The 26,220-nt window shown below is 37.2% G+C and overlaps 1 protein-coding gene across 3 annotated transcripts in view; it reads right to left on the reverse strand.

Moving 5' to 3' along the window:
- RNF180 (ring finger protein 180) overlaps positions 1-26,220 on the reverse strand; it is a 92,131-nt gene that overhangs the window by 22,133 nt on the left and 43,778 nt on the right. For all 3 annotated transcript variants that reach the window (XM_065739805.1, XM_065739804.1, XM_065739803.1), the window contains exons 4-5: positions 16,455-16,680; positions 12,962-13,087 (exon numbers count right to left, since the gene is read on the reverse strand). In XM_065739805.1, the coding sequence (XP_065595877.1) occupies positions 12,962-13,087; positions 16,455-16,680 (352 nt within the window). The remainder of the gene's footprint in view (positions 1-12,961; positions 13,088-16,454; positions 16,681-26,220) is intronic.

Here is a 26,220-nt window from a genome sequence, read left to right on the forward strand (position 1 = left end):
TGAAATAAACTGTCTCTATATCTGATTCTTGCCATCTGCAGACAAAAACTCAGAGCTGTGAAGCTCCTCAAAAATTGTACAGCAACTTCCAAAAGGGGTTTAATTATGAAACAGAACAACTGAGAGAGCTCCAAATCATTTCCAATGTATTTGCTCCTTCTTAAAAAAGCAAACTCAATCTTATTTGATGACTACATTCCCTAAATAATTTCTAAAATGGCATGTATTTGTTAAAATGTATACCTTAACTTTTTTGCGCCTGTGTTGTAATACTCTAAAAAGGAACTTCCAGTCAAATCACCTGCATACATATCCACAGTGCCAGAGGAGTCTGGCAGATGGCTAGTGAAAACCAGTCACTGGATAACCAAAGCAACATTATGTGCAAATCAAAATCCTGTAATCAAGAAAGTGAGCAAATAAAGGATTAGCACCAGAACATGAATGGGCACATCTGTGGTGTGTGTTCTTGCCAAACTGAGGTACTAGCAATACTCAAAATAAGGCTATCAACAACTTAAAATATTCTCTCAACTGTATAAATTGACATAATTAGTTTTGCTATTACTGAAGAAGGAAAGATAATAAGAAGGCATATTTCACTTTAAAACTGTGCCTGATTAATATGCAGCCTACAATAACCATTTATTCTGTAAATGCTCATAAAAGATTAGTTACTTAAGAAAACTGTTCCAGACATACAGATTTCATTCTGACCCAGTCCTGTGTTATTGATATGAACAGCAGCAGATAAAGACCAAAAGACTAACAAAAGAGGCAAGTACGGATTGGCACAGCGTCCTTGCAGCAACCAGCACTTCAGGGGCTCAGTGCTTTCTAAGCTGTGCTCAGAACAATGTGTTAAAACATCACTGATGGGACCTCCTTTCCTGAGACGTGACTATGCATACTTTTAAACTTGATCCCACTTAACCACACTTTTTATCGTGCAGCCATAATGAAAGATATTGTGTTGCCTCATTCAATAATAAAGAAAGTACTATATTACTATCATCAGTGAACTGAATAATTTAGTATCATGCTGTATCCCTTTTGCAACACTGACGAAAGTTCTGATCTATCTGTGGGATTCCAACAAACCAACAGAGCTTGCTATACTCTTTTTACAGCATATTGCCAGTGCAATTGCCTGTCTTGCTTTGGTCTGCTTTCCTTTCTATGAGCCCTGCCTGAAAGAAGACTTCATTTCATGAAACATCTCCTTTACTGTTTCACATATGAAATTTCCCAGTGTTTGTCCTGAACATTTTTCTAGCATACAGTACTTCTGTCTTCTTTAACAGATGAAGTACCATCCTCAGTTGCTTACACACACACCGGCCTTCTCCCATGTGTACATCATGCTCTTTCATATTCTGGTTATAATGACAGTATAAGATTTAATAGTTAAAATAAGCTATGAGTTCTAAGTTACTTCCAACAAGGAAAAAAGCATTTGTTGCTAGAGATGTTCAGGAGAAGATGGCACTCACTCAGTGCGAATGCCTGCAAGGATTTCCCAGTTAACCCCAATTTTATGTCCCAAGCTCCAAGTTGGTTTCAAACCTTTCCCCACACTCAATAAAGCATCCACTTCCTTCCTTAAACAACAGCTGCTCATCCCCATCACAATCATTTATCAAATCCTGAGTTTTAGCTTTTTCTGCATGAAAAGCTCAAACCTCCCTACCCTGCCTGCCTCAGATACTTCAAATCTGTATACTTATTCTCTTAGATGTCAAAATTTCATTCTTTTCTGTACAGTTACCAAATTCCAAACTCCTCTTGCCCATGGACGCACATGGGAAAGCCTAACTTTTTTACACTAAAATTGTGCACACTAAAACTTCTGTACACTAAAATTCTGCCACCTGTTTCACAGCCTTTCTCATTGCAATGCCCAACCATCCGCCCTAAGCTCACCCTCATCCTTCTGCTTTCCTTACACATTCTCTCTGCACTTTTCAAATACTTCTCTTGTCTTGCTCTCCCGACTTCAACTGTGGGCTCTCTCTGGATGCCAGCACTTTGTATCCAAGTCTGACTAAAATTATATGACTGCCTGAACATCTTTCTGTTCCTTTTGCCCCCTGAAAATCCAGGCCCTAGTGCATGCTAGCAGTTGGGCTTCAGAACACCTGGATATAATCCCTGTCTGAGAATTTTTATATTCACTGTCGTATCTGTCTTACTGGCTGTAGGGTTTTTATAGAGCTTTTGGTTTAAATGCTGAAATCTGCAATAAATTTACAGAGGTAAATTGACTGTAAGCAGTTATTTGCACATCCACAAAAGCTGACTCCTGAACTCACTGTGTATGTGATGCAGAGTTCATCTGCACACAAAATAATCAGCATCACATAGGCAACTTAGCAGGTAATACACAGTAAATGTGTTTCAAGATGTCCAAGGCCTTGTTTCCCAAGAGTCTAGAAAAGCAACTAATGACTATAAGTATTTGAAAAAGCCGAGAACTGAAGCCTTTCACAGGAAACACAAGATTTTGAGTTCCTTATGCAAAGGAACACTCCTTTTTATAAGGCAGTGGTTAGGAACCACTGTTCTTCACTGATACAACTAGGTTTTTGTTTTGTGACATTCTTAAGGCATTCAATGCAAGAAAAAAAAAACAGACAAAATTGTGCAGAAATCCCAAAATGTGATAAAGCCATTAAATGATATACATTTCATCTGTTGAAGCAGGAAGTTTGTAAAAACTGCAGCCCTACAGAGTTAGTCATATAATATGCCTTGCTGATCAGTATCAGCATTAACTATTGGCACTGCTAGCTATAAATCATTTATGTATTTCAAAACTTTATGAACTCTCCATGCAACTGGGATGACACATACAGAGACGGAAGAGGTAATCACTTAAATGAGAACAAAATAATTTATACAAGTTCTATTAACAGTTACAGTTTTCTCAAGTCTTTATTCCATATAGCTCACTCTTTTTTTTTCAAGCAATCTACATAAACCTGATATATGCAATCTAAACAAACATAGGTTCTAAGCTCCTGTACTATGCATTAGTTCACAAAAGCCCTGCTTGAATTAACATGTCTTTCGACCTTTTACTGTTGATAACTGCAACTAACACCTCTCACTTCTCCCAGGAAGAAACTGCTCATTTGGAGTAATTTTTCTTCTTTAAAGTATTTTAAATATAATTCAAACAAAAAATTACAAATATTTGCACCTGACAGAAAGATATGACAGACTTACTCTTTTTAAGAGAATGTGTGGAGATTTTTTTTTTCCATTAAAATAACATCCACTGGAATTCAGTGGAGATTATTTACAATTCAAAGGTTTTTGTATAGCTACTATTCCTATCATTAGTTTGAGTTCAAAGACATAAATGTAGTGCCTCTGTCAGAAATCAATAACAGTCTTCTGAATCTTAATAACCAAATAAAAATGTATGAAGCAAATTACCTCTTGCTATTTTCTAGATGAATAATTCAGCTCTTACCAATTAGAACACAAAACAGAAAGCCAGCTGGTATATCTCATCAAAGAATCAACTTACTGAGAAATAAAACAAGACAAAGCTTTTAAAATGAAAGAAGAAATCCACAAAGCCTCATTACATGCAAGGAAACACATTTTTACAAGGAGGATTATGCATGCCTAAGATTTTTGCTAATTCTTTACATTTGAAATTCTGTTTACTAATTTCATGAAAAACATTCAAAGGCTACCTTGCCCAGACTAATAATTTCACATCAAAACTAAAACATTTTTTTTTCTGTCTTGGGCTGTTTATTTCCCTGCAAGTAAATAAATCAACAACTAAAAAGATTATGGGAAGGTACAATGAGCTTAGAAAGTATTGTCTTTCTGTCCAGACATCTATGATTATTCTATAATTATTGATACCCTCAGTAAGTTTGCAGATGACACCAAGTTGGGAGGATGCGCCAAACTGCCTGAGGGTAGGGAGGCCCTTCAGAGGGATCTGGATAGGCTGAACAGCTGGGCTGAGCTCAATGGGATGAGGTTCAATAAGACCAAGTGCCGGGTCCTGCACTTTGGCCACAATAACCCCATGCAATGCTATAGGCTTGGGACAGAATGGCTTGAAGAATGTAGAGAGGAAAAGGACCTCGAGGTGTTGGTTGATGCTCGGCTCAACATGAGCCGGCAGTGTGCCCAGGTGGCCAAGAAGGCCAACGGCATCCTGGCCTGTATTAGAAATAGTGTAGCCAGCAGGAGCAGGGAGGTGATCATCCCCCTGTACTCAGCTCTGGTACGGCCGCACCTCGAGTACTGTGTTCAGTTTTGGGCCCCTCACTACAAGAAGGACATTGAGGCCCTGGAGCGTGTTCAGAGAAGGGCAACAAAACTGGTGAGGGGTCTGGAGCACAAGTCTTATGAGGAGCGGCTGAGGGAGCTGGGATTGTTTAGTCTGGAGAAGAGGAGGCTCAGAGGAGACCTTATTGCACTCTACCACTTCCTGAAGGGGGGTTGTGGTGAGGAGGGGGTGGGCCTCTTCTCCTTGATAAATAATGACAGGACGAGGGGGAATGGCCACAAGTTGCGCCGGGGAAGATTTAGATTAGACCTGAGGAAACATTTTTTCTCCAAAAGAGTGGTCAGGCACTGGAATGGCCTGCCTAGGGAGGTGGTTGAGGCACCATCCCTAGCGCTGTTCAAGAAGCGTTTACATGAGGTGCTAAAGGATTTGATTTAGTAGTTGGGTAGGGATAGTGATAGGAGGATGGTTGGACTAGATGATCTTGTAGGTCCTTTCCAACCTTATGAACTTATGAACTTATGATATTCACAAATACAAGCTAATTGGTGAGTCTAAGAGCTGGGATCTCATGCTTCACAATACATAAGTTGTTTGATTGTAGGAAATGTGAAGGGATTTTGATAGCTAGTTTGTATGCAGATTTCTTAAAAATCTCTAAGTGCATTATTTGCTAGCTTTGCTCCCTTCCCCTAAAGTATAACACACTAAGTACAAAACAGGAAGAACATCATATGACAGATTTTTAAAATGATTTAAAGCAAAACCTAGCCTCCTCATTTAAAACCCCTTTATTTCAAACTTCAATTAAGGATTATGAAATAAAAATAATATGCAGTAATTGAAATGCATGCTCTTCTTTTTCAAGGTGCACCCTTGCTCTGTGAACTGAAACACCAGCTTCTTTAAAATCCTTAGACTTCACTATCCCTGTTTGCCTGACTGCAGTTCATGTGGCCTTGCTGATCAATGCCAAATGTGTACTATCCTTGTGAGAGCACGCCATGGATTTAAATACACAGTCAATGTCCATTTTAGGGCAAACAAATGTATTTAATCGTAAAGAGCACACCATTCTGCTTTCAACATGTATTTATGACACATATTATAATTACTGTAATTTTCATTTATTTCCCCTTTTGTTTGCATTTTCATATAGATGAGTTGCATCTTTACAGTGAATTTACCTTGTGGAATATCTCTCTTGTCATAATATCACAGACATGAAAAACCAGGGAATGTCAAACAAAAACTTGAAATATTTAATTCTATGTGGTATGTGTATCAATGGCCTACATGAGAAATTAACCTGAAATTATTCAGCATATTCTATCTCAATATTCATTTTCCTACTGACTTTGTCTATGTCGTTCATGTCTATTTCCCTGTCTCTTCACTCTTCACAGTCTCAAACTCCGTTCAGCACTGGCAAACTCTTGCACTTCTACTTTCTTATCATCAAATACTTTCAAAAATGTTGCAAGACACATGTATTTTTTTTTTTACTTTTATCATCTCCCCAGCTGACCAAATACTGTCATCAACTCTTGCCAAACTTATTAAAAGATCCTTCAACCTTTTATATCATACTGTTGTAATAACCACTCATTAGCTTTATTCCTAACTACTTATTTCCTTGCAGCCTCCATTTTTTGAAAATGCTATAACAAAAAACATGTAGAGGCAACAGCTGTTGACATTTATAGGAAGAGTTAATATAAAAGCTCAAGATTGAATACATATAAAATAGCATCAGTAGGGGTTTGTCTCCAGTTTGGTGCACTTAATTTGTCCCCAGGTGCTACTTCTTAAATTGCATTATTACTCTATTTTCTTAAAAATTATATTACTATAATATTACGGATCATTTAATAAAAACTTTGAAGAGTTAAGTTTTGCTTACCACAAGACTTTCAGTGCTTAAAGATTTAATGTTTTAAGCCAATTTTATTGGAACCCTAAATGCAAATACATTCTTAAAAATAAGTTAAGTAACTGCCTCTACCTGTGTAAAGACAGAGTCAATGTGACAGTGGAGGCCAGAGGCAACATACCGTGTAGGCATGCCAGTACTTCACTAAATTCTATGTAACACAAGACTTTATTGCCACAAAGCCTTTACATTTGCACATCTAGCTGTCCGTCAGCATGCCTCCTGTAACCTCTTCACACAAACTGGTGAATGACGTATCTCGGAGCCATGCCATTGTCTCTGAAGAGACCAATATTCAAATCTGTAGCTATTGTCAATACAGAAAACTCCTACTTCTCATTTGAGCAAAGAAAAGAAATACCAGTTCCTCCAGAGACTGAAAAATATACACTGCAAAACCATATCTTGAGAAAGCTGACATCGTTTTTTGGACTTCAAAGTCCTGTAATACTGGCATTACTTAAATAGTTTTTAAGAAGCTGCCCAAGGCTTTACATAAATAGCTGTGTGAAAAGCTATCATGTTTGTTCACTGGAAAATTAAAAATAAATTTCCACAAAAAAGGTAACTTAAAAGTTTATCATGAAAGTTATTATTTCAATTTAAAATAAACTATGTTTAAGATAAACTACATCTATAAACTGTTAAAAAGTCCTGTTAGGTAGCAGAAAAAAAATGTACATTTTCATTCTTATTTTTTTTCCTCTAATAACTGAATGGAACAGGCTTCCCAGGTTAGTTGCAGATGCCCCATCCCTAGAAGTGTTCAAGATAAGGCCCTGGGCAACTTGATCTAGTAGAAAGGGCCCACAAAAGTGGGGATGTACCAGATGACTTCTAGTGGTCTCTTCCAACATTCTTTTCAACCTCTTCTCAGCCACAGATTCTTTTTTTTTTTTTTTACAGCAAATGGAATTTCTGTGGGGTATCGAATCAAATCTCAGTACACTGAGCAAATGCAGCTATCAAGATAAGGTATCCTTACATCAGTGGAGTCTCTCCAGGGGCTACTTCATTACAAACTGCCCTACTACGCAGTGCACTTTAGTGCTAAGTGTATTGGAGGAGTGTACCAGAGAAGCATGCCTGCCATTACCTTTATTAAACATAGTTCACAGCTAAGTGCAAATATAATTAATTTTACTGGTTATTGTTCAGTGGCCACAATCTATTTTTTTTTTTTTTCCATTCAACTTGGCATAGCTGGAGAGGATCATTCCTCATTTCCAGTAAATGTGCAGGAAGATACTTGCTAATCCCTGCTGGTGATGAAGATGGAAGGCATCTTTGCTGGCACGTGTTCACAGAAATCAGTCGCAAGCTGAACTAGTCTCAGCAGACTCTTACATAAGGTATACAATCAAGCCCATGGTATATATTATTCTCTGATCGGTTTCTGTGATTAAAGAGCACCGTTGAAAAAAGATAATAATTCCAAGTTTAGCTAGGGTGGTTAAGCAGGATTATGTATTGTTTTCAGTTGTTTCTGGAGGGCAAATACCAAGTATTTCTGTAACATTATTTGATAAATAATAACATTATTTTATGATGTCTAAGTAAAAATGTAACTGAAGATATAACTGACAATGAACCATGCGACAGCTCAAAAGAAATAAGGTGTACTGGAATAGAATAAAGGTCTATCACCCTATTCTTCTTTCTCTAACAAGGTCAAACAGTGAGGAACTGATGAACAGTGAGGAAAGAGTATAAGAATGGAGCAAGCATCCTGTAATCCTTTCCTGGTATATTCTCTCAGTTCCCACAGATAAGGATCATAACAGGCAAACGTTAACTTTGAGTTTATTTGAACTTCACTGTCTAGTTTAGTTTAGTTTGACTGCATTTTTTTGCAATAAACTGCCATGCTTTGTAAACCTCCTGGATTAACAGAACTTTCCATGCTTTTTATGTGGCAACTTGGAACAGTAAGTACACAGCCAGATTATAAATTATAAGACTATGGATTTCCTTGATTTTGAATATGCCAGATGGTAGTTCTATTTAATGTTCCCTACTTTTATTATGAGACAGTGAATAATACCAGCTTATTCACTTATGCCAAGTCTCTCAAGATTTGACTTACCTCCAGAGCCTTCCATTTTTACCATCTCTTGATATAGCTAACAATCCTAGTCTACTTAAACATATCTCATTAGGACATTATTCAAAACTTTGTACTTCCTTATTTATCTTCTCTTTACCTTTTCATTTTACTGTTTTCTTCTGCAAAGAAAGGAAAAGAATGTAGACATTGCTGAAGATCACTAAGTATTATGACAACCTTATGCAACTGCTTGCATGTGGCTTATGCTTTTATTACCCTGAGTATTGTAGTTCTGTAAGCAAAGTTTATCATCTTCATTCATAGTTATAAGTAAGCTAGATTGTGTAAGCTGTATTATAGGGCCATCTATGATCAGACTGCTAATGTTCCTCCAGAGAGTAAACTGAAACATTTACTTCTGTCCTTGCACTTGTTATCCCATAAGCATCTACTAATGAATGATAGAACATTCCCTCTTGTCCTAAACACAGCATATTGAGAAAAAAAAAAGTTTCCTTAAAAGACTTTTGGAATTTTTAAGCAGCAGGGTAGAAGTCATAATACTTTTAACTCCCCTACAATTTCAGTTTGGTCCAACCAGTACAGCTGTGGGACTACAAGAGGTCTAAGTTCTTAGCTTGTCTTACTGGTGAGCAGGAATACTCAGTTCCCTTTGCCACTACTGATGACATTCATTCAGAGACATGTCATAAAATATATGCGGAAAGGCACATATTTGATTTTGTCATGGCCAGTCTATCACAATCCTGAGCGTTGCATAACTACAGCTATTGTTATTCTTGATACAGCAGGTGAATTAGTTAAACAAACATCTCTGATGGAACATGAAGATGAGTTAGAATTCAGTTTTCTTCAACACACTATGATATAGAATCATAGACATTCGAAGGGACATCTGGAGATCACCTAGTTCAGCCCCCTCCTAAAGGAGGACTCCTGGAGTAGACTGCACAGGTAAGCATTCAGGCAGCATCTGAATATCTCCAGAGAAGGAAAATCCACAACCTCTCTGGGCCAGCTTGTGCCAGTGTTGCCTTCAAAATAAGTTTTTCATCATCTTCATACAGAACCTGCACTCCAGTTTGTGCACACTGCATTTGCCCCTGCCAGTGGGCACTACTGAAAAGAGCCTTGTTGACTCCGTTCTTGGAGACTGGACCACTAGGGGGCCACTGCCATCACAGATACCAATATGGTTATGTAGAAAATGGCAAAATGGCATTTAATAAGGCATGGCGGCTCCTCATATACATATATCTATCATCGTCTACGCCCCTAAGCGTGCATCATTAATCCATCTCAGAGCAGGGGAGGTCCTGTCCCGTAACATCCCGAAGTCCCAGCCACACCTACTACAACAGAGCCTGGGCCCATCCTCTTGACATTTGCCCTTTAAGTTTTATAAGCACTGTAAGATCCCCTCTCATGCTTCTTTTCTCCAGCCTAAATAGTTTCAGTTTCTCATCCTCTCCTCATAAGGACCCCTCAACCAGCAATGCTCGAATTCTGTGTTTTCTGTCCTGGTGTGCTTTAGGCATAAGAGGAGCTCAAAAACAGCACATTGCAGTAACAAGTGTCTCCTTGAAGCAGAAAATTCTCTTACTTTGAAGACTTTACATTATATATTTGTCTTGCAAGAAATGCAAATATGTAAGTTGTGATTCCACAAGCTATACTGAAGAAACTGTTGGATCTCAGCTAAAAAAGCCTTCTGGTACCAGTACTTCTGGAAGCATTGCATGGTACCACAGATGAAGTTGTATGACAAAGGAATAAAAAACTTAAAGAACTGAGGAAGGAAATTAATAGAAAGAAAAAAGTGTAATAAGAAAGAATGGAGTAATAAATCGGGAGGAAGAAGAGACTGGTTAGTTAAGAGGAACAAAGGGTAGCACAGATTTTGCTGTAACTACTGCCAGAACAACTCTACAGGTACTATTGAAATATTGAATAACTGCAGCTAAAAACTGTTGAAATAAGAATGGAAGTATGATTATGGCTTAAGAACAGAATATCCTGCCCTTGTCCTATCCTATACTTTCTGTTTCAGCAGCAAAGAGAAATAATTTTGGACTAGATGATCTTATAGGTCCTTTCCAACCTTATGAACTTATGAACTTATAATTTATGCAAGTCTGGGTATGAACATGAAAATTATATGGAGACAATTCTCATAATCCACTATTATTGTTTCTGGTTAAAATAAATGCTGCATCTTCTGTTTTCAGTAACTGTTTTGTTTCTATTCTTAGTAGATCACAGCACCAGTAACTCGAAAAACAGTATCACTTGTCTTTTTTCATTCTTTTTAAAAAGAGAAATATAATGAATTCAAAACCTAGTTGATGAGATTTTACAGCCATATACTTTTATAGCTGTTTAACATTATTTTTTGTGTCTTTCTAGTTGAAATCATTATTAGAACTTCGAATGAGGGAGAAGGTTTTTGAGTGTTGTATCCCAGTGCACATTTTTAAAGACAGAAATAAAGGTATACGTCGGTAGGCATTAATAAAAACTTTTACAATATTTCTACTGTTTTGAAAAATGTGTAGAAATCTGAGTGCTCTTTTTCTCTAAAGAACAATTACCTAAAAGGACATGGCAGATGTGGCCTGCTGCAGGATCTACCACTGGTAACAGCAGGAGTTGAAGACACTATTCTATCTTGCAATCACTGCCTGATGCAGAAGCCAATAGCTTTTTATTATGTTACTGAACAGCTGTGATCAGAAAGAAGATAGCATAGATTCCATTATATGTAACATTGGTGGAATATTTTCTAGATTAAGCATTCAATAACCATAAAACAAACTATTCTATTACTAAATTGGTTTTCCCACTTACAGTGAAATGACTACATACTAAATAAAGGTCTTAGCATAAAAACAGTTGGAGGGAATTTCCTATTAGCCTAGCAAAACCTATACTTATAAATAATGTCACTAAGAGTAACGCAGTGGTTTTGTAATTTCTGCCCCTCATTCTGAATGCTATGTAGGTCATCTTCAGGTACACCTAAAATCTTGCCTAAGCATGTAGCCATCACTATTGTGAAACATTTCCATCACTACTTTGACTACTCTACCATACTTCTCAGGTTTCTCTACTGTATTTTTATCTCAGTTTTACATGAAAACTTTTTCAATAACCACTTAAAACCCAATCTTCAGTCCATTTTTGACAATACTGCATCTGACTACAGCAAATTCACTATGCACTGTATCCTCAATTTAAATGATTGTTATCACTTTTTCTTTAATCCACATTTCTGGATCAAATTACTTTTGGAGTTTTGCTCTCCCTTTGTGAACTTTCTGTGACTGTGCAGTGTTTACAGAATGCAGTTCCAGTCTGGCATTGCATACCAAAGGCTATACTTGATTTACTATTAAAACATAGGTTTGAGACTTGAGTAAGTACAATAGACTCTAGTAAGGCATATTTGTCCTATTGAAACTACATTACCTATTTTTAAATCTATTTAATGACACAGTTATTTGAGATTTTATTTTTATTGTGCACTTACATATTTTGAAGTCACCAATACTCAAAGCAATTGAGTAATGTAATGCATTTGTTTATTTCTTAAAGTAAAATTTTACAGGCAGATTTTAAAGAGACAGTTTTAACACTACACCCTATATTTAATTGTTGCTGAGTGATGGGAGCATGTCCAAAGCTAGGCGGGGCCCCTTGTTGGGAAAGAGCCATTGCCTTTATGGCACCAGGGGGCAGGGCAGAGCCAGGACAGCTGGCCTGAACTAGTGACGGGGTTATTCCATACCATGTGACATCAGGTGGAAGGCTATAAAGCTGTGGGAGATGGCCAGAGACAGACAGTGCTTGAGGGTTGCTGGGTGTTGGCTGGCAGGTGGTGAAATGTTGCGTTGGTAGCAGGGTGTTGGTCGTTACCTCAACCCACAAGTTCTATTTTGTTTTCAGTTCTCTTCCTCATCCCACTGGGGCAGGGGGAGGGGTAAGCAAATGCAGTGTGCTGTTGATCTGCTGCCAGGTTAAACTAAGCCACCACTCCACCTGCTTTATATAAACCAGATGAAAGAGCATATGCCAGCAAACTTCTTGGACACTGCTGAAGTGTATTGTAAAGAGGCAGTTATCCTCACATTTAAAATTTCATGTTTTCATCTTTTTCTCTGCACACTATCACGTTCTTAAAAAACTCTTTACTCCATTTCACATGAATTAAGCAATCAGAATAGTAAATTTGGTATTATTCTAAATGTTATTTTGAATTTATAAATAAAAGATTCTGATTTTTTGGCAGTGGTCTTCATTGACTAGACTCCAAATTGGGAACTCCTTATCCAGAGCAATTTTCTTTCTTCCACTTCTCAGCCACGTTTTTTTCAAAGTAGGAAACCACATATGATTATCCTGACAATGTGCATAAAATTAAAGATTTAAGAATAAATAAAAATTTATACACACAAATCGCCTCACTGAAATTTGCAGTATATGTGTAGATCCAGAGCACTAGGTATGAACCACATAAGGAGAATTTAATAGAATTTCAACAATCATCCACTGCTGGTTTCCCATAGCAGAATTTAGGTAGAGACTTATTTTCAACTAGTGCATACAAGACTGAATGAAGGTCAGAAAAAACATCAACAAATACAAATACTCAGCCGAAAAATTATTCTTGTCTAAAATGATATGTAAGCAATGTTCTTACCTTCAAAAACTCTGAAAGCTTTCTTGCAGCTTGGTAGAGGCCACTTTGCAGAATTAGATTTTTGAAAACTTTCTTGTAACTTCAAATATTCCGTAGGAAAAAAGGACTTGGTAGAGTTGTTCAATTCTACAATAATTAATGGGAAAGACATATGTATAAATGCTGTAAATATAGCAAAAAAATTGTACATGGCTATGCAGGAAAATAAAAGTGCTTTGTATACTGCAAAACACTTCTTATAATTATGATATCTCTTCAAGTTTTTTTCTGAATCAAAAAATCGTACTTTCCAGACATAGCAAGAACAAGATTTAAATGTGCTGTTTCCTCAGAAATAGTCAGAAATAGAGATGTCAAATGCTAATGAAATGAAATACATTATAAATGAGTTTTAATTTACAGGCCTATGATGACTTCTATGAATCTGTCAGTCTGACTATTGTATTAATTGTCAGCTCATGTTATTTTTTGTTTTAACACTGTCACTCAGTAATAGACAGTAATGGAGAGAAGGGAAAAGTCTAAGACTTATTTTCAAAATTTTAAAAATATAGGATTAACAGGAACATTCATAGAATAGTTAATGATAGCTTGTAAGAGTTGATAATATGAACTATGAACCTCAAGAGCTTATTAGCTTGTGAAGATATAATTTCATTTAATATCTATATGGTCTACTCAAAATTGGGAAAACCAACCCATCAAGAGGAATAAAAGAATGGAAAATAAAATTTAAAAGTAACAAGTAATGATATTTTCCCACTACAGAAAAGAATTGATCTGATGACAGCAGACAAAGCTGTCCAGTTTGGAATTACAAATAACTTAAAAGCCCACAGTTTTGATTGCTTAACAAAGATTCTGCCTTCTAAATATCATGTGTCCAGATAAATATTAACAATATAGCTGCTACCTTTGTAAAAGCTCATGTATTATTAGTTTATTTTATTCATTGCAATTTTACATGTCTCCAATTACCAGAATTTTATGAGCAGGAGGTATCTTTTCCTCTGACAAATCTGAGAAAGCTAAACTTACTATGAGCAGACACCAGAAAGAAAAAAGAAAGGGTGCTAATACCCTTTCATTGCAGCTAATCTTTCTGGGTAAGAGGGAGCTGTCAGCATATTTGAAGCAAAGATATCTTGATTTCATTCTAAAATTATTAGGTACCTATCTGTATTACGATGTCAGAATGCAGGTGGAAGTAGGATACACAAGACGTATGGAGTACAGAAATCCCAAACCTTCTGTCTTATTATGAGAGATCATTGCTATTGTACCTATAAACCTCTGTCAGTGAAGCAAATAGAACAAACTGTATTCCTCATTCATGGTTTTGAAGTTTTATAGAAGACCTTCAAATACTACCGATCTTATTTAAATTAAGAATTATTTGGATTCAGAGAAATATACTCTGCTGTGACTCTTTTCACTTCTTATAGCACCAAGAGAGATCTTTGTAGAGGCCATAAAATTTGACTCAGCTCTATCTGCTTTACTGTCCAAATACTGAACACTCTGGTGAGGCATCCAACTCCAGATTTTTTTTTACTTTTTATTTTTTTTTCCCAGAAAAGGCAGTGGTGACAACTCACATTCGCTTTTGAAGGTTGCTTTTTCATGCTTCATTCTATCTTTCATCTCTAAAGCTATCTTTCCACAAGTGACTCTTTCCTTACCATGTGCATCAATCTGACCTCCTGTGCACAAACAATGAATCTTCAAAGCGGTGGATTTATTGTGGATGAGTACCAAATCTTGTATACACTTAACAATATAAAAGAGAATAAGCCAACCTGTGTTTCATATTTTTTCCCAAGATCTGAAAGGCAGAGCAATTTGAAAAGGGTTGCTGTATTCAGATCAAAATCTGTTATATTATGTGTGTCCTGGATACTCCATCATCTGACCAAATGTGTATTTGTCATAACAGGAGAAGGGCTTTAAAGAAAGCCTTTAAGAGGGATGGCAAGCTCATTTTCAAGGACAGAAAAGATAGATAAGGCTCATTTGATGTACAAAACAGTACAGATGAATCACAGAACCACAGAACAGTTTGGGTTGGAAGTGACCTTTAAGACTATCTAGTTCCAGTCCCCTGCTATAGTTAGGGACACCTTCCTCTAGACCAGGTTGCTCAAAGCCCCATCCAGCCTGGCCTTGAACACCTCCAGGGAGTGGGCAACCGCAACTTCACTGGACAACCTGTTCTGGTGTCTCACCACCCTCACAGTAAAGAACTTCTTCCTGACACCTAGCCTAAATCTACACTCTTTCTGTTTAAAACCATTTCCCCTCATCCATACATCACATGCCCTTATAAAAAGTCCCTCCCCAGATTTCCTGTAGGCCCACTTCAGGTACTGGAAAGCTGCTACAATGTCTCCTCAGAGCCTTCTCCAGGCTGAAGAGCCTCAGCTCCCTCAGTCTGTCCTCATAAGGGACATGCTCCAGCTCGCTGATCATCTCTGTGGCCCTCCTCTGAACCACTATGTTGTGATTGTGTATGTACAGTTCTAAGTGCTGCAAAGTTCTCCAGATATCACAGAGGTACTTTATTGTAGTGGAATTTCATTCATGGTTTGATTTTACCTTTTAAATCTCCAGGTATAAAAGACTGATCTATGTTGTTCTATGTAAGCCAAACCATTACTCACCATGTGTTCTCACTGATTAAAGACAAAAACACCAGAGAGAAGAGTGCAGAGGCCAGGAAGAGAGGATTTAAAAACGAAGATAGAATTCTGTACCTCTGCCAAGCTTTATTTTCACTTCAAGCAGAATTGAAATCATAAAACCAGAAAGCTTCTTTTTTGTAATTAAGTTAGCCATTTAAAAATACCTCTGGTGAAGTATTTTGATACAGTATATATTTGTAATGCTTGTAGCTTGTCAAATTTATTCAGCAAGTGGAAACCAAGGATGTACAATATATCAGAATATCACTTCAAATATCAAAAAGTTTAAAGCCTGCATGGAACAGTCCTGGAAAGACTTAAATGGAAAGAAAACCTCAGAATGGATAACAAGACTTCATTTTGCTCTTATGGATTTTGGATATACTCATTGCACATTGCTATCTCTTTGTACAAGAGAATAATTTTATGATTGTATACTATACTTTTAACTACATATTTATTCAGATCTCTTGAAATTCAACAAAGGCAAGCGTGGGGTAGTGTATCCCCAGGGGACTAACCCCCATACAAATACAGTCTGGAGGCTAATATGGTGGATAAGGACATGCAAGTTTGGTGGATATCAAGTTGACCATGAGCTAGCAATTTGTCCTTGTGGCCAAGGTCAGTGGTATGCTGAGCTGTATTAGGAACAGCATTGCCATCAGGTTGAGAAAAGTTCTCTGCTCCCTCTACTCTGGTGAGGCCTTATCTGGAACTGTGTCCAGGTTTGAGCTCCTGTAATTCTGTGAAATACATGACCGAAAAGTTAGAAATAATTTTCTATATCGTAAAAACTTTCAACATGATACCTGTTTGGAAAAAGACTCTGGCAATTGTAGTGCGACACAGTGGACATGGAGTGCTGGCTGGATTGTCTTTGGCAAGCATCCTTAAGCATGGTTCACAAAAGATATGGTGGCATGGATAGCACATGTAAGGATTGAAATAAACATCCAGGCACACTGCACAGAGATAGCTTTCCTTATCTCCTCTGAGTTCAGCCTCATCGTCTGTATGCAGATTATCATTTGCAGTCTGCAAGAAGAAAAAGAAAAAGAAAAACATCTCTTCACAGCTCATTTCATAACTATTTTGGATAAACTAATCAGCAGGAAAGTGTTTAAATAATGATTAAGTCAGTACACACTGGGGATATTATTAATTTTTAATACAGGTTACTTTTAATGAGGTGATGAAACACTGGTAAGACAGGAATGTCGTAAGTATTCTGACAGAAGGAGAACAAAAATCATATGAGACAGTAAAGAAAAATAACAAAAGCAAAAATGTTGAATACAGCTGCACTGTGGTCACATTTTGTTTAAATAAATTTTAACAATATACTTAAAACTTTATTATGAAAATAACTGAATAATTTCCCAAGAAAGACAAAACAAAACAAAAATCTAAAAATAAAAATAACCTGGAGGTTGTTCTTCACTTGAAAAGTTATTAGTAAAGTGCATGCTTCAGCAATTTGAAGCAAGCCACAATTATATTAATACAATGCAGTAACTAGATCTTAAAGTAGAAAGTTCTGTTGTGTCAGAGATTTCTTGCAGGCTCCAGCATGCATATCTAACATGCTAAAATGTCAGGTTGAAACTAGGTTTGAAGGTGGAAGGAGATAATAGCAAGCCTGCCCATAATAAGGTGTGAGACAGCATAGCTGGATTACAGGAACAATGTGCAGGTGTCTCAACCTGCTGCCCTGCCACGTGCTGGCAACACTGCAACACACTTGAAATCTTATGATGATAAGTCAGGGACCGCGGAGGCAACAGGAGAAAGCAACAGGAAAACTCAAGGAAAACATTTCAAAGGAACTGAAGAGTTATCCTCCAAGAAGGCAACAAGTTTGGCTCCCAGGTAAAGTGCCTCTACACTAATGCACACAGCATGGGAAACAAACAGTAGGAGTTGGAAGCCAATATGGAATTAGCAAACCATGATGTACTTGTTGTTACTGAAACCTGGAGGGATGATTCTCATGAATGGAATGTGGCTGCTGATGGCTACAAACTGTTTGGAAAGGACAGGCAAGGAAAGAGGAGAGACATCAAGAAAGGAATATCGTATGAAGAGCTATCTCTGAAGAATGACCACGAGGCAGAGATCAATATAACAAAGGGAGCCTTGTAGTTGGTGTCTACTAGACGCCATCAGAGCATGCAGAACCTGTTGAATCATACAATTGTAGAATCACAGAATTGCTCAGGTTGGTAAAGACCCTCAAGATCATCAAGTCTGACCTCTATCTAACAACATTACCCTAACTATCTACCACTAAATCATGTCCTGAAGACTTCTTTCTCCAGCTACAGGAAGCATTGTAATCACAGGCTCTCATCCTGCTGGGGGGCTTCAACCACCCTGATATTTGCTGGAAAAGTAGCACAGTGAGCTTCAGGAAGTCTGGGAGGCTCCAGGGATGCACTGAGAATAACTTCTTTAGCCAAGTAATAGACAGCCCCACAAGGGAAAGTGCAATACTGAACCTATTACTGACCAACACAGGTGAACTGTGATGCCTGTGACGCTGACCACTGAAAATAATGAATAAGCTCTAACAATATGGATACTGTAGAGTGCATTTAAGAACACAAATCAGAAACGTCTACCTAGAATTTATCAGCTCTAGATAAGTAGTAGTTCTACCAGACTTCTCAGCTCTCCATGATTTGCTTTCCAGAAAAACAGCTGCCAAGAGCACTTAGATATTCTGGCCTGCTGTTACTCAAGTGCATGGAGACAGCTTGCGTTTAGCACTGTCTCCAGTCATCAACTCACATGAAACCCAGAATGTCAATGCATATGTGGATCTTGTAACATTTATCTCAGCATTTATTACTAGCTTTCTCCATTCCAGATCTGAGATGAGTCCAGAAAACATTTGTATTGAGATTTACTGCAAATGCAACTAGGCTGTCCAGATGCACAACCAATGTCATTTGCCTAGGACTAATATTTCTATCTCTGTGCTGCGGGAAAGCATCTGTGTCATATTCTGGGGAAAGCATGCCCAAAAGAGTGTTAGAGAGGCACTGCATTACAAAAAATTAAGTTTTTCTCTTTAACCTAGACTGTCTCTATATTTAAAGCAAAATATCCCATGCCAGAACAACATGGCAAAAGATCACCAGGAGTTGACTACAGCTAGGTAATTTTAAAATGAAGGAAGCCTCACAACATGATTTCATTGACAAAAACATGGAAACACACTGGCACAGGAAGCAAGGAGTGTACTCTGAGCCTGATACATGACAGGGATGACTTTGGTAGAAATAAGGAAACCCTTATTTTTGTGACAAATACAACCCCCCTGTCCCAGCTTCAACCCACAGAACTCTGCCAAAGGACAAAATCATAATTGAAAGCTAGCAGAAACCCAAAAGTTGTGGAGTGGAAACAATATTTGCTGACTGGTTTGGACTTGAGAGGAAATACATAATGTGTAATTGAGCCAGCTCTCCCAGGGGCTGCAAGTTAAACATTTTCCATGAACTAGTTAAACAAATGATGGAGCTAAAAGCAAAATGGCTGAGAACTCAAGGGTAATTATTGGTTCAGAGGCTTTGTAATCAGGGTACTCATGAACAGATAGGAGAATCACAGAGCCATTTATAATTAAAAAGCATATCAAAATTATCCTAGTGTCCCAACTAGACTCTAGTTATGAGTAATTTGACTAGTGGATCAGAGGAAAAGCTATCATTTCTAAAGCTTTGCACCTCTTCTCAAAAGATCTATCTATGCACACTGCACTATTTTAGAATCACAAAGTTAATTCAAAGCAACTTCCTAATGCCAGAGCGAAGCTAGTGCAGAGTATTTTATAGGGTTACCATTTTTCATCTGCAGTTAAGCAGTGCCTGAATATTTGAATTAGAAGAGCTTCAGTGGTTGGGACCTTTACAAGTGTAAGACAATTGCTCTTGCAGAACTTTAATACAGACAAAATTGAGAAAGGCCATGCAGTCACTGGTGACAGTGACAAAATGAAAAGAGTAAAATACAGAAAACCTTGAGAGCAAATACTACTACTCTTACTAAGAACTGAAAGAAAGATAAGAATACACAGAAACGTCAGTCTTCTTAAATCTCTTGGAAACTGCTAAAACTGATAGTAACATCTGACTATAGTCACTAATACTTCAAGGATGGGTAGCAGGTCATTAATAAAGTAACAGAGAAACAACGTATCAAATTCGGCTTGTAATGTCTATAAGTAACGTTAGCTAACATCAAGAGTTTAACGTAGTTTGGTTCAACTTTGTAGCAGTATTTAATTTAGACTCACATTCAGAGAGAACACAGATATCAATTAATAACTTGATATTTAATGTCAGATTTACCCTCCATATTAAGATAGATATAAATCAGTGGGTAATACATTTACAAGATAGCATTTTGTTTGTGTGCTACCAGAAAAAGGAAATTCTGAGAAACATTTGGGAGTATGAGCAGAACAATGCTTACCCCAGCAGACAACTCAGTGCCATACAGCTGTTTGATCACTCCCCCTTTCCAGTGCATTGGGGAAGAGAGTAGAAAAAAAAGCTCCCAAAACAATAAAGTAGAATGTTTGGCTTGAAATAAAAACTAATTACTAATACAGAAAAGGAAGAGAAAAAGAAAATAATGTTATGTGTATATATAAATCAAATGATGCACAACACAATTGCTCATCACTCACTGACTGATGCCCAGACAGTCTCTGAGCACAAGCTGCACCTCCCAGCCAATCGCTTTCAATTTTTCAAGTTACGCTCAATTGTTCAAGGTTTGCTTTTTTTTTTTTCCTCACATAATATCCCTTTGGACAGTTTAGGTCAGCCATCCTGGCTGCTTCCCCTTATAGCCCCTTGTGTATCCCCCCATTTTCCTATGCATGCAGGACAATACAAAAAGCTGAAACATCCTTGGTTCTGTGCAGCCACTGCTCAGCAACAACTAAAGCACTGGATTTTTCTTCCAAAGCCAAAACAGAGTATCACACCAGACATTATGAAGAAAAAATGAACTCTTTCCCAGCTGAAACCAAGATAACAGCACACACAGAACAACATGTGCACCAAGATGACAAACAATGAAGAGAACAGGAACTTCATTTTAAACAGATCAATTTAGAATGCTTTTAAAGTTAAAAAATGACCATAATTAGAGGGAATGGTAACCAAGAAAACATCAGTGCTGTAATTCAGAGTATTACTTTGCAAAATTAACTGCCTGAAATAGAACTTGGAAAAAAAAAAAAGCACAATAAAACTTTATTTCATAGAAATATTAAGCCAGCTAAGATCAATGATCAAAAGTGGAGTTTTTGAAGGGCTCTGAAACTAAGTAAACATTACCGCATGTTTTCCATATATTTCATATATTCCATATATTGAAAGAATGAATATAGATCCTCTTTTGTATAGAAATAGATCAAAAAGAAATAAATACTTGGTTATTATTGGAGAAGAAACATCAGTGATTTCAGCCTAATGTCCTACAAAAATACAGCTGATTAGACTGTCATGTCTGACAGGCTGTCCCACAGCAGCTTTGAAACCTGTTAGTCAATTGTAACCAAATCTGAAACAATGGTTGAGTTTCCTGAAAATTTCATAAAAATTGACAGATAGACTGAAATGAGTGCCACCACTTTATTCAAAAGAGTTGAAAGGAGGGCAGTAAAGATAGTGAAGGGTCTGAAGGGTAAGATGTACTAGGTACAACCAAGGTTACTTGGTTTGTTCAACCTGGGAAGAGACTAAGGTGAGCCCTCATAATGGCCTACGGCTTTCTCTGTTACGTATCAGAGTGGCATAAGCTGATTTCTTCCCTGTGGTGATGGTCACAGGACCCAAGGGAATGGCAAAAAGCTGCATAAGGGAAAGGTCAGGTTGGGTATCAGACTAAAAGTTCCTCACCAGAGGGTGGCTGGGCCCTGGAGCACACTGTCTGGATCAGTGGTCACAGCCCCAACCCACTGGAGTTCAAGAAATGCTGAATAATGTGTAGCTCCATCAGTGTCAGCAGCTGGACTTGATCCTTGTGGGTCCCTTCTAACTACAGATATTCTGTGATTCTATGATTATTATGGGACAGACTGTAGGTATATACAGTGAAAACTTGGAAGAGCAATGTGTGGATATGGTATAAGAGAGCAATGCTGTAAGGAGCTTTAACATTTCTAGATAAGAGCTGGGAGACTTATGGGTTGAGAGAGTAAAGAAGGAGATAATGATCATAGAGGGGAGGAGGAGTAAATATGTTAGATAGAAAATGATAGGAAAGTAGGCTTTACCTATTCACATAACAACTTTTAGTGACATGAGCATTAATATTTTGTTGCTTTGATCAGAAATCATCTAACCTGATTTCTGCGGACTAATTTGATCACTTCTGAAGATTTAGAAGCCAACAGAAGACAAATCATGTCCAAAATATAGTAGCAAAATCCATAAATCTTCGCTAACTAATCTAGCAAAAATTCTTTCATATCAGGCCATAGGTCCACTGGGTATGTATGCCTTTAAGCACTCTATTTTTGTTTACTGGTAGAATGAATACTCAAGGACGTCTTTTCAGGCTGCTAGCAAACCTGAGCTTGAAAGATATGAATCATAATAGAGCACAAGCACCAATGCTCATGACTAACATATCTGTACAAATCAATAATTCACTCTGAACTACCTGCACTCTACACATCTATCCATACAACATTTTAGAAAGATCCAAAGGCAAGCTAAAAACTTCAAAGCATGGCAAATTAAGCAGTTCTGCAGAGCTGCCTACTACCAGGAGCCATGGCCTCTCTTCAGTCTCTCTCTGCTGTATTTGGGTTGGATAAATTGCTCAAGGGAAAAACAACTGAGGAACATTTTCTTCCACGGAGAACTTTTGTTTAAAGCAAGCAGCGTATTTATTTTTATCTTCATTTTGTGTCATTTAGAAATAGCTGTAGGCAATGGTGTTATCCAGCTCCCTCGGAGAAGTGCTCTGCAAACCATGGCTTGCTTCTAAGGCAAGTACTGATGAGACACCTGTGCTTTTAATATATGAGGCATTAAAGTGACAATAAATAAATAAATAAACAAAAAAAGTGAAAATCAGGTTACTCTGAACAGATATTTGCACTTTAACTTCCAGTTACCCTCCTCTATGTTTCAAAGAAAATAGTAAACTACCTGTCTTACTTGTTCTCAGAAACACCCAAATTCCCTTTCCCTCTCTATTAACTGAAAGTTATTCTGAGGCTATGTTTATTCTTAAAGGCTACCACTGTACTGACCTGAAAAGACATTCTCTTCCCACAGCTTTTTTTTTTTCCCCATTCTCTTGCAGTCTGCCTAATCAAATACGCTTGATTTGTCTAATCAGATATATGTGCACATACTAACTTTACTGCATCAATCTCAGATTTTTTATTTCTCCTGATAATGATGGCTACAATAGTATGACTGCAAACTTTTCTTAATGCTGAATGATGCCATAATGAGCAACACAGAAAGCTATATTTTTGGGTTAGGTTTACTCAATTATTACACACAGAACATTGTTAAGAAAATTAAGTATTAGTTTTTTAATGACAGTAAGAAGTTGAGATCGAAAGTGCTGATGGGGCTATGCATAGGCTCTTTCAGAGATACTCTGAGAGCACTTCTCATGATTTCAAAGGTGTGTTGTGCATCTCATACGCTGGAAAATGCTCAGGTAGGAACATCAGTGTTAACTATGACCAGGAATGACTATGACCATGACTATGAATCAGGTTAAAACAAGCTACCCACACAGATGATGGAATATCCCTTGTACCTGGTTCTTTTATTCATCTCCCCTTTTTTTTTCACAAGCACCTGCTTCCTGCTGTGATGGATGTGAAATTATTTACATACTTTTTGTAACAAATCTTGAACAAACTCTGTGGTTCCTTTTATGAAGCAATTGAACTGTTAAGCTTCTGGAATAGAAATCTAAATTTGCATTATTATCCTCTTGGAAATTTATCTTAGGGGAATTTGATTTACTGTTAAAGGAACACCTACAAGCATAACTTTTATGAAGATCTCTTGAGGGTGATGAGATCTACTTCATTCAATTAATAAAAAGTATTTTTCCTATTGAAATAATTTAATTACCAAGGTGAATTCAGAAGTAGGCTACTGTAATACATATTACTTAAAGTACCTGAATAACAATTATTTAAATACTTGAATCTTTATATTCACCTCTGAACAAGTATACACGAAGTGAGAGCCTATCTTCACTTTCACTTCTATTTTGCATTTAATTAAATATACATATTGTTTATTCAGGAATTTAAGAGAATAGTGTAGGCATTACATCTGATTTGGCTTCATAGCAGACATTAATATGCAGAGAACATCCAGGCATGGCAATTAGTTAAGCTACACATAACAATAAAGCAAAGTTAACTCATCTTTATAACAATCATTATTTCAAATAATAAGATGAAAAAATTATTTCCCATAGGTCTGCAAATTCTGTCCAGAGAAAGCAATCACTATGAACACCTGGAAAGTTCTCTTCTGCTACTAGAGTTTACTCTGGAACATGGTAAAAAGAAACAATCCTATCAATGTGCATATATAAAAAACCAGAAAATAGATAAACTTTTGTTTTGTTTTGAAATATGAGTATTATGTCCAATAAATGTTTTAAATTCAACAGAAAGATTTTCAGCACTGAAAAAACACACAACTGTATGCATTTTTTTTTTTTGTAGAAGAGTATGTACTGTTGCCCTTTCAAGAAAAATGCTCTTAATAAAATGCCTGTGAAAGAGTGTTTAGAGAAGTGCTGCTACATTTTGGCAGCTTTGCATAAATATAGTCATTGTATATGAAACAATGCATCTGAAATTCTTGTCATTCAGCATAAATCTAAAGCAATTTATAGTGATGCATGACACAACCCCAGTTAACAGCATACAAAAGGCCCTTTGTGTGGAACTCCTATCATTAAAGTAAGTCTTTAGGTACTGTATGGCATAATATGGAGAAGATGAAAAGAGGTCTGTCTGGAGAAGGAGTTCCTCATCTGTTCTGAACAGCCTCTGTAGCTCCAGCGTATCTCTGTTTCTGGGCACAGCTTTATAATCAACAAAATTAACTGACTGATATTCTGACCACTACCAAGGGTTCACTGTTCATGGGATTTGTTGGCTCCAAGTTACCTATGTACTTTACATTCCACAGTCTATATATACATATGTAGAATAGGTACTCTGCTGATTAGACAATCTACACCAACTCCACAGAGTTGTCTGCGAACAGTTATCATATGAACACCTCAATGAAAGCTACACAAAATTTCTGTCTGAGGTATACATATTTGCTATGAATGGCCTTAGCTCTTTACAACACTGTTTAGTAGACAACTATAAACATTGCCGTGTTATCAACACTTTTTCTCCTAGAACGAAAACATAGTATATCATAGACATATCAGATACTCTGAAGAAAATAATGGCCCAGCTGAAACTAAGGCACAGGCAAACTACAACACAATAAAACAACACAATAACACGATTTGGTTGAGCAAATTCTTAGCTATAAAACACTAATTTCCAGCAGAGTCACCACCATTAGCTGATTCATGTGGATGAGCTGACTGAGATGCTCCTCATTTTGTGGTGTGTTCACAGCTGTTTGGAACATTGCCTGTTTTTCACCTTGCTTTCACCTCTGCTGAAATACACCAGCCACCACCTCACTGTGCTCACATCCACTGGTTGGTCTCCAGGAATACTCAGAAAATGTCAGTGAATATCACTGGGTGCAATTTTTTCCACACGAAGGAATTCACTGACGTACCTTTGTTTCATACACACTTCCATGTCATACACCATGTTGTCAGGCTGCTGACATCTGTCTCACAACAAAAATGTAACAGAATACTGGCTCAACCTCTACTACCATCTCACCAACATCTGTCTCTTTTCATTAGACAACGAAGTAAAATAGGAAGTATTACTTTTGGAGCAACCCTAGTACATTAACTGTGGCTCTACCCACATTCACCTGGATAAGCATTATGGTATTTCCCAGCTGTGACCAGCTGGGCACTCACTGGAATATGACACACTTCTATCTCAGCTAGATGCACAGGGTGTCCTTTTCACTTGCCTAGGGCATACCTATGTCTCACTCCAAAATCAAGATACAAATAGGTCACCTGCATTCAGGAACATACTAGTACCTTTTGTTTCTACAATTGAGACATTGCTTGTGACATATTACAGTATAAGAAAGTTCCACTGAGTGAGATGAATTGCTTTAAAATACATCATTCTAAAATTAGGGATCTAAATCTAAACTTGACAATTAAACGGTTGTTCCAGTTTTCAAAAGCTTCCTTAACTGGATAGAACAATTGGGTGATCAGCTTGGAACAATCAGGCTATCTATTTAATGCATCTTGGCTGAGTTACTTAAATTTTTGAATTATTTATTACATAAATAGATTCCGTATATAAACAGTGTTCAAGTACAACATTCACTTACATTCAAGGAAAATAAAGACAAGTGTAAAGAAAAGTGAAAGTAATCAGATCTTATCACT

The sequence above is a fragment of the Cyrtonyx montezumae genome, unplaced genomic scaffold, assembly GCF_038088225.1.
Source record: "Cyrtonyx montezumae isolate F1298 unplaced genomic scaffold, pur_monq_1.0 scaffold_25, whole genome shotgun sequence".
Lineage (NCBI taxonomy): Eukaryota > Metazoa > Chordata > Aves > Galliformes > Odontophoridae > Cyrtonyx > Cyrtonyx montezumae.